General features: G+C 34.7%; 1 protein-coding gene across 6 annotated transcripts in view; it reads left to right on the plus strand.

Moving 5' to 3' along the window:
- Positions 1–10,250, plus strand: part of LOC143242055 (uncharacterized) — a 77,018-nt gene that overhangs the window by 15,757 nt on the left and 51,011 nt on the right. For 2 of the 6 annotated variants that reach the window (XR_013022398.1, XR_013022395.1), the window contains 2 exons: positions 1,649–1,762; positions 3,621–3,764. Coding sequence is in view for 2 of the 6 variants with exons in the window: in XM_076485402.1 (XP_076341517.1) it covers positions 3,621–3,696 (76 nt within the window). In the remaining 4 variants the exon portion in view is untranslated. Of the gene's footprint in view, positions 1–1,648; positions 1,763–3,620; positions 3,765–6,620; positions 6,736–10,250 lie in introns of those variants that run through there. The other 4 variants (XR_013022396.1, XR_013022397.1, XM_076485405.1 and 1 more) reach the window with 4 other exon arrangements.

Raw genomic sequence — 10,250 nt, forward strand, 5'->3', positions numbered from 1 at the left:
GGAGGGCAGCTAGTCATCACCACCCACTGCCAATGTTTGGGCTACTCTTTACCAAGAAATAGTGGGATTGACTGTTACATAATAACATACCCATGGCTGAAAGGGCAAGCATATTTGGGGCAACGGGGATTTGAATCCGTGACTCTCAGATTACGACTCAAACACCTTAACCCACCAGGCCAGGTCGGGCCCCATGTAGTATAATATTTTGTTAATAATGCTGGTTTTATTGCAGTGATTGTTTTTGTTTTTCCCTAACCACAGCTTTAACATTGTGAATAAGGGAGATGGTACAGAGTGGTCTGGGGTGTGGTGTTATGACTCTGTTCCTTTCCTAAGTGCTGTGCTGTGCAAATTGTTCTGCTTCTGTTAAGAATATTTAAGATATTTCTCTTTGAAATGTTCGTTGTTTTGACTTTACAGTGTTTAATGATCTTGTTGTTATATAAGTATTTTACCTTGCAAATGACTGATAATATAATCTCAAGTGTGAGCCTACCAGTGACAAATTTCACTGTTGAATTGTTTGAAATCTTCTATGTGTAAACTGGTAGACAACTGCCAGGGAAGTAAAATCAACAGAATAAAATAGCTCGTGCTTATTTTATACCCTTCACTGTGTCTTGCTGATCTAGATATTTTCATAGGCACGGGTACTGGAAGGTAATCTGTCGTCTGGCCTTGATGTTTCTCTTAGAGAGCAAAGATTTCCTCCTTGCACACCTCCCATGTAAGTTAAACTTGTGCAGTCTCTTTCTGATTGTAGAGGCATGCACTTTCACATCAACAGTAGCCAGAACCTGCTGTAAATCCCGTGATGACATTTTAAATTGTATGGAGACCTCCAATAGCATCTTGCGGTTTGCTCTCGGGGTGAACTTGCTTAGACGACCAGACCTGGGCATGTTGGCAGTTGTTTTGAAAGTCCTCCACTTGTTGACTATTTTCCAGACAGTGGAATGGCTGATTTCAAAATCTTTGGGATCTTTTAAATACCTTACCAGACTCATAAGCTGCTACAATTTTCTTTCTCAAAGCCTCAGACAGCTCTTTTGCTCTCACCATGGTGCTCAATCTCACTCCAACAGTCAGGCATGTAAATCATGCAATTTAAATCATCTCATTCTTATATTGTCTATATGTGTAAGTTATGGTCATTGTGATTTGGCTTTGATTATATCCTAATTCAAATTCTAGGTTGAATACATGATATGGATTGGATATGTAAAACAAACAAAGAAAGAAAAAAATTAGTGTATGTGTGTGATACTTTGATCTGATCAGTGAAATGGATCTACTGATAACAGCAAATTTGTCCAGGAAGTATGTATTTAATAAGTTTTTAGTGTATATATAAATAAGGGCAAGTGTGTACAATTAACAAAATCTTTATTAAAATAAAACAGAAATAAGGGATGATGTGCAGACTGTAACAGTTGATGTTTATGCTAAACTGTGCTTAGTTTTACAGGTTTCACTCTCAGGATTGATAACTGAAATCATTTAGACTGAAACTGTTTTAGTCATAACTTATTTTACTAATTATCTTTCCCAGAAAATATAACCATGTTTTGTCAATAATTTAAGTAACTCTATATGCCAAAGAGAATAACAACTATTTTTATACTTTTGACCTCGCTTGGTTCAGGGTTTTCAGACCATGACACAAGCCTGGACAACATTTCTATATCATCTAGAACTTCAACAACAAGGAAGAACCAACAGTGTATAGCATTACCAGTTCATGGAAATGGAGAAGTTGGTATGTATATGTAATAAAATATTGGAAAAGAATATTACTTGTTAGTAATGGAGGGTTAATAGTCAAGTTAGCTGGCAACAGTTTAACATATTTAGCAAAGTTATGAAATGGATTGAAACTAAAGTGAAAACAAATTTTAATGTCATAAAACAATATATTAATTAAAGCAAAGAGGAAAGAATATAATATTTTAAATTCAAAAAAGGGAAATAATGAACGATATGAGAGCATTAAGCTAAAAAAGATCCTAAAGGGGAAACCATACTTTTACCTATTTAAAATGTAAACAATTTGGCATTTTGCCACATATTTTTTCTCTCTTGTAACAATGTACACTTTTAAACTTTTAAATTTATTTTTTGTTTAATCTTTTAGTACCATCTCCTCCAGTGTCACAATGATATATCTGTGAAATTACATGCAGCTTGTTTTAAATTACAAATTATGTTACCCATGAGCTATTACAACCTGTTCTTGTGCCTTTAGAACCATTTTTATATTATAATTTTACTTACTCTAATCTTAACTAACCTAACAAATACACCTATATTTACATGTCAATTCATTTTACACTTATGCCTAAATAACAAACATTAAAAAAAAGAAATAAAGTACTCAACTAATCTCCTGTTTTTTTTTTCTTGAACTTTTCTATTTTATAGCTCTGTAACCAAAACAAATTTCATACTCTTTTTGAGAGGTAGTGGATAAAATAGGGTTGATGAGTTGGTTTGTAGATGTTTTTGAATTTCACACAAAGCTACTCGTGGGCTATCTGTGCTAGCTATTCTTAATTTAGGACTGTTGGGCTACTGTTTTACCAACGAATAGTGGGATTGACCATGGCCGATAGGGCTGACACGTTTGGAATGACAGGGTTGCGAACCCACAACCCTCAGATTACAGTGTGCGCCTTAACACGCTTACGCCATGCTATCATTATAGTGTATATCAACTTCATTGATTTACTTCTACAGCTATTTATTGCTGTTTAGCCATAACTAACATTTAAAAAAAAAGGGAACCCCTTTATCTATGCTTATACTTTTACAAAAGCTTCTCCTAACATCCCACAAAATCAAAGCACTAAGTGATGGAGATGACACAGAAAGAAGCTGAGCTATAAATACATCAGTACCTTAAAACGATTCTCTGCCTTACTGTCAGTATATTTGGGATTTTTCAAGAAACTGAGCAAATTCTGTCACAAGAAAATTTCCACAGCATGAAGATGAGTTTAGAGTAGGAATGGTAAAATGAAATACTGCAGAAATATTTAATAACAATCTATATCCATATACAAACTTCTAACATTATTTAATAATCAATATATTGTTGTATTTGTCTACTATTGTATTTTCAATCTTATCTGGTGCTCCTTTGCATTAAGGTGCAAAAAAATATTACATAGTTATACATTTCTTTAACCGGAGAAAATTTTTTCTTTATTTTTCTTGCATTTCAGCAAGAAATAAACAAAAAATAATCCCTTCACCAAAGCAGCAGTATTTATTTCTCGTGCAAAAAATTTTGTTTTTAAAATTTGGTTGTAACACTGAAGTTTTTCCAAATCACTAAAATCAAATTAAATTTGGGTGGAAATTAGGTAGGCTAGAAAGGATGTTACAATTTCAGTATACAGGGTACAGCCCAAAATCTTGATTTAATAACATCAAAATAAAATTCACTGCCAAAAGAACTTGTCTATTAATAGTAAGCAGCTATGAAGATACAGAATTTAGAAGGTTGGCTGAACTGTCCCTCGTCCATAAAATAGTAGAATTATTCATATTAACTTAAACACCTTATAGTGACTAACAAGCTTAAACAAGCCTTATTTGACAATATCTGTCCACAGAATGCAAGATATCCATGGAGAAGACACCTTTATAAAACTAAGAACCAGATATCATGTGTTGTGTGGAATTTTGTAAGGAGGAGGAAGAAGATACAGAATTTACTCTCCATAAACCTGGATATTATAGCAGATTCAGCCACACTGGTGAGCAATTCAGATGTCACAAGAGGTTTAAATTACTATACTAAATTTTAAAAAAGGGTGTACTGGAAAGCTTGATTTATGTACACACCCACGAAATATCTTCCTTACAAAAAGTTTTGCAATTATCTGTATCTAACTTAGGTAATTATTATACATTACATATTTACTAAACAAATAATAAAAGGATATATATAGAACATGGTAAGACAAAATACCCATTACTACCACAGTCAAATCCTATAATATTAAGGATGTTGTCTTAAAGGTCTCTAAAAAACACAAACCTGAAAGTGAGCTTTCGTCTTTCCTCTTGCTAAGTCCATACCCTGAATGTCCTTCACAAAGTGTTTCATTCAATCTATAACAACACAAAAGTGTTTTTTGTTAGTTATATATACCACTATTTTATATCTCTATTACACTGCAATCTCCCACACAGTCAACTATAAAGACACTTAAAACCTGATTTACATAGTTTCATAAACAATGAACACTGTCAGTTTACATACAGAAAGAAAATATTATATAAAATTACAAGAAATGACAGTATATGTTTCACCTAATTAAAAAAAATTAAGTCTAAGATTGTTATCGTGAAACATCTAAAAGTAAATAAATAATTTGTGTGCTTTAATGAACACAACAATATCAGCAAGTGTCTCAGATAGAATACTGATCCGCATCTTTCTTGATATACAAACATATTCTTCCTATTATTGACAGAAAATGAATTTAGCACTGCCCAGAGAGCTCGGATCCCTATTCAACACAAATTTAAATTTCAGATTTGGAAAGTTGGAAAATAAAAATCACACATTGTGTTCATCTAGGGGTGTTATCCTTTCATCTTCATATATGGGATTTGCCTGGTCCATAACCATCTATACTTTCCAAATGTGTACCACTTTCTATATCTTGTCCTTCGTTTTTTTTTCTTCTTTCTGTCAACAGAAGTGGCAAACTTTTCACCACTGTTTTGTCTACCACTTCCTTCCTGTTCTATGGTGACTCACCGCTCAGTCCTTTTCACGTGGTTGTTTAGCTATGGACTATCAATCTTCACTCTAGCTGGTTATTGGATAGCTTGGTTTTCTACATTTTGCCTTCCCCACTTTATTCCGACCCTTTTCATGCCTCGTTGGGACCTGACAATGATTTTATATTCTCTGACACATGCTCTGTTTGAATTATTGGCTTCTAGACATTTTTCCATCTCCTTACCTATGGTCTCCATTGTTCTGATTTTAATATCATTAGTGTTTTTCACAGTCTTACATTGTACTTATACTTACTTTACCCAGACCTGGCTTCTTTTCTAAGACTTCTGTTACTTGGGATGGTGATTGTACTTTTCATCCTATTTCCCTCCCTCCTGTTTCTTTCCTATATACTCATTTAGACTCATCTTCTGCATCTTGTCTTGGTGTTATTTGGCACGCATTACGTATTTTAAGGGCTCCTGCTATTTTTTATTCTACCTTTGGACCCTCATTGTCTAGATCTGTTGCCTGCTACTATTACAGTGTGGATAAGCCAACGTCAGTTTGAATATTATCTGTATGTTAGTACATGTGGATGATTCTCACATGTCTTTCATAAAACCTGCTTTATTTCCTGCTGAGTTTTAACTCTAATCTATTTTTTTCAATCTTCACACTGCCTTTGGGTAGGGTAAGTATATTTTCTTTTTAAGCACCCATTTCTCTTTCATTGGATCCTGCCAGACAGCTGGCGTTGCCTCCTACGGTATATGAATTTTCCAAAATTTGCATATGGTTTAGTGTAATAATAATACTAAAAAAAAGTGGTCAATCCTTTTGCCCTGGCATTACCTGTCCTCACTGTCATGTTAGGGTCTTTTGCAAGGTTGCTTGGGGTATCCTTGGTATTATATTTATCTAAGTTGCCTAGTGCAGCATCTACCATTCCATGGACTTTCATGGAAAAGACCAGTGTCAGGAGGGTGTCTACCAAGTTCTTGCTCTTGCAGACTTTAAAAGTAGTCTCATGTTACTGTCTCCAGTAAAAGACCTTTTTGGCAGGTATCTGATAAGGATCTTGATATATACTGAGGTCTTCCAAGTGTAAATTCTTCTCCCTTTGTTCAGATTCCTGGCTACTAGTTCACTTCATGTTAAATGTGATTTTAAAAATGGTGTTAATCAGAAAATTTGATAATATCAAGGCTTCTTATTGTCTAAAGTTGTTCATATTTGAAAAGTGGGAATTTCATTAACTTATTGATTCTAATGATTTAGCTCTTGCAGATACTTAGGTTAGAATCAGTATCCTTACCTGATTAGGCTGGATGCTGCCCAGACTTTAGAATGTTAAAACTATTAATATAAGATTTTATAATTTGTAACTTGTTGCCATAGAAACATGAGTGTGCTAAAAAGCGATGGTTACATGTCACTTTGGTTAGTAGTGAGTGATATTGAAGTAGCTTCATTTCCTCTAGTATATTAATTAAGAATTGGGGATGGCTATACATAACTTTGAAGTTTTACACAGAATTATAGAACAATACAATCTTTATTACGGGTTCACTGTGGCTCATCTTTTACATTTAAATTTTCTGGGGAAAATTTTTTTAAGTTGCTTTGAACATGGTTTTAGTTTCTGCATCCTGTTACTTTGTTAGAATTTAAATTTCTGCATTAACATGACTCCTTAGTTTGAGAATGTATCAAATCTAACTAATCCTTTCAACTTGAACACTAATATAGATTATTATAAATTTTTAAATCAACATGAAAAATATGTAACATTATATTCTTCTTAAATTCTGTGTTAAGTTTTAATTTATTTTCATGTACATGCATATAGTTAGTATTCCTTTAACCATCTTAACAGGATGTTGTAAGTGTGTTGAAGATGGGCACGTCACAAGATTGTCCTAATGTAGGTGGGGACGGGAGAAGTAAATCTGGTTGCTTCAAGTATGGTGAAAATGGACGTCTCATGAGACTGTAAAAATCCTGACAGAAGTTGGACATGATGGTAAGTTTTATGTAAACTGTTTTGATGTTACAAGATACTACTATATTTTAGGATGTCTGTAAAGAAGTTGAAGGTTTACTTGTAAGAGTAATGCATGTTGAAAAAACGATTAAAGAAAACCTGATAATGGAACTTACTCTATCATCAGTATTTAACTTTCTAACAGGTTATGCAACAATTAGCTATAGAAAAACATGAAATGAAGTATACTTTTTCCACTAAGATGGCCCTGATTGTGGATCCCTGCATGTGGTGATGGGACCTCCCTGGGATGGTTTTGTTCTTTCAGTTTACCTCCTCTGAAGGAAGAAGAGGATCCTTGTAGTTGAGGGGTCAAACCGTTTTCACACTTTTGGCCTTGAATTCCTTGGGTCGGTCGGCTAGTCCACTTGGGCTCGGGTCAATCAAGTACCAGTGTTGGAAGTTCTCAATTATAAATACTTAAAGTTGTGAGAATATTGTGTTCATTGTTTTTAACGAAACTTCTACCTGTGTTTCCAGTAAATCTTATCTGTGTATTTAAGGCAGTACTCAAACTGCACTATTTATATTGACTTGCTTATTTCTCTTCAGGCCTGGAATTGCTTCACGTTGGTTCACCACCCTGTTCTTGCTGATATTCAAAACCGACTGGGCCATTTCTCTTTAACATCTATTTCTATCCAGTTTTCTGGATATCGGGCCACGTTGGTATTCATGGGAAAGAGCTTGCCGACACTGCAGCTAAATCTATCTGCTCTGGCACTTCATCATCGCTGTGTCTATTCCATACATGGACTATGGTCCTGTATTCAAGACTTCGCTCTGTGCCAACTGGCAGTCGACTTGAAGTGAACAATGAGAAAACAAGCTTTTCCAAATAAAACCTATAGTGGAGTTTGGCTGCCTTGCTTCCGTAAAGTACAGGAAGGAAGTTGTTCTGACTGGACTACGCATTGGTCGCAGTCTTTTAACACATCGTTTCCTTTTATCTGGAACTGATGCACCGATGTGTAGTTTGTATAACACTCAGATTACTATAAGCTACATTGTACTTTCTTGCCATCCTTATGATTCTCAACGGCACTATTTTAAATATGTTCTGTCCCAAGGTTTTTCCATAACATTAGACAGTGTTATTGGTGAAGGTGACACTGTCCACCTTGATAATGTTTTTAGTTTTTTAACAGCCATTAATCTTTTTAATGTCATTTAAATGTTTTATATTTCTTCATTTAATCTTTTTTATTGTGGTTCCACTTTAAGAGTCACAATCTCTCTAGTTCAATTTGAAATTAGAAAATGGCCATAACATTAAATTCCAGAACTGGAAAGGCCAACTTCAGGTGACTAATGCCGCTGTTTGAACTACCCGTCAGTCGTTCTGGCCAGTTTTTATTACAATTTTGCTACATGTCTTTTAACACTTTTATTACCTACTTTTTGATAGTGGCTGTAATGACACATAACCCAGAACCAGGACTGGAAAGGCCAACTTCAGGTGACTGACTGTGGTTCTTGTACTTACCTGTTAGTCTTCTTGGCGGGTTATGATAATTACCATTATGCTACAGACAGCTCGTTACGACTTTTTGTTACTGTAGTAGACTAGATGTAAACATTGGTTTTATGCTATTTATGTTTTTACTTGCTGTTTTGTTTTACTTTCATGTCCTTTTATGAATTTTACTACATTTACTTTAATTTTACCTTTTTTCCGGATGTTGGGCGCAGATAGCCTAGCTCCTTTGTGCCATAAAACACGAAATCAACCAACCAATCACTGAGATATAAAACATTTCCAGATCTTAACACATTGTAGCCAGACTAGTAACAAAACAGACTCTATTTCCACTAACAAATCTTTAGCATAAGTATTTCATAAAAAAAATCTGATTCTTTTTATACAAAATACCTGTAATCTTTACTAAATACCTACCTAATTTAGTGAAGATATGAACGTTGTGTCAAAAGTTAGCATAAATACTTGACGTGCAAATGTGTAGAACTTGTGTATATTATACTGAGCCTGTAGCAAAAGGATTAAGTTGTAATTTCGTTTTTCATTACTAATGAAATTTGAGTCAAATTTTCTTATTGTTAACTTGTTGTCTTTTCCTCCAAGATAGGTTTTTCTGTTGTGTCCTTTATCCTTTTCTTTAGTGGACTTGTAAGTTTGATAATTGTTTTTTAACATACAAGTTCCATAATGGTTTTGTATGTCAAATGTTGTTTATTAATTTATATTGCTGTACTTCATGACAATTCTAGTGGGCTCTAAGTTCTGTCTGAAGGTTTCTACCTATATATCTATTTCCTTCCTTCCTCCTCTTTGGGATCATTTTTCTTCAAAGATTGGTCTGTTCAAGATTTACTACACAAGGGGCTGCCAAATGGGTGTTACTCATTCCCCTTGAGTGTAATTCCCATCTAATTGTTGTCCCTCAAAAGACAGATGTTTGGAAACCTGTTATAGAATTGTCCAAGTTGAACTTTTTAACTGAAGTCACTGTGCTTTACCATGGAGTATTACCTCTCACAGGTTTTTTTTTTCTGGAACTCCGATTGATCAAATCATGATGGTTGCTTATCTTCATATACCAAGTGTTCTTGTGTCATGCTGTTTTCTATGGTTCTTCCATTTCCAGGTGCTACTGTTGGTTCTTCTTTATTTCCTTGTTTTATGAAGTGGAATAATGTTTCTTTGGTGAATTGGGTGAGGGAGCTTTCCTCAATTCCCAAGAGATTTCTGGTTGGTTGATTATTGAGGAGACTTCTTTCCATTTGATATATCCTGGACGTTTTGCAGTTTATTGGACTCTGTATTATTTCCTCTGCAAGGTGGTTGTGGTTCAAACTGATTATTCCACTGTTATCAGCTATATCACTAAGCAAGGATAATTAAATTTAGATCTTTATTTTCAGACTATGAATCTTCTTCACTGGGCCTACTAGAACTACCTAGTAGTCTTCACTTATGTATTCAGACTCAAATCAGACTCTTCTTCAGAGTCTTTTCCCCTTATTCAGATGACAACTTTCTTTCTCACTACTCTGTATTGGCCTGGAGCAACATCCCTGGCCTTTCCTTTGTCTCAGTCTCTCCTCTGACAATTGCAATCAGATATAGTTCATACCATTCTCACTGAATTCCACTTGCTCATGTGGCTTTTGCATCAGCATCGACTTGCTCATCATGTAGCATCTTTCCTCTTCCATTCCATTCTTCCTTTCTCCTTGTCTTTTATACCAGAGGCAGTGGTTTTCTTCATATCTTGGTCCATTTGCTGTGGCTTTCATCCTTCCTGTCCTTTGTATATCTTATTTACCAGTTCTTTGCCTGGTTGTTTGATCAGAGTTTGTTTGTATCAGCTGTTCATAGTTATAGGACTACCCTGTCAAACACCTTGATTCTCCTGTTTAAAGAAAACTCTCATCCCATATTATTTCCCTCATTTTTTTGTTCTATTCTTGTCTGTCCCCTGTTACTTTGTTTTTTATTGA

The sequence above is a fragment of the Tachypleus tridentatus genome, unplaced genomic scaffold (genome assembly GCF_004210375.1).
Source record: "Tachypleus tridentatus isolate NWPU-2018 unplaced genomic scaffold, ASM421037v1 Hic_cluster_1, whole genome shotgun sequence".
In the NCBI taxonomy this organism is placed as follows: domain Eukaryota; kingdom Metazoa; phylum Arthropoda; class Merostomata; order Xiphosura; family Limulidae; genus Tachypleus; species Tachypleus tridentatus.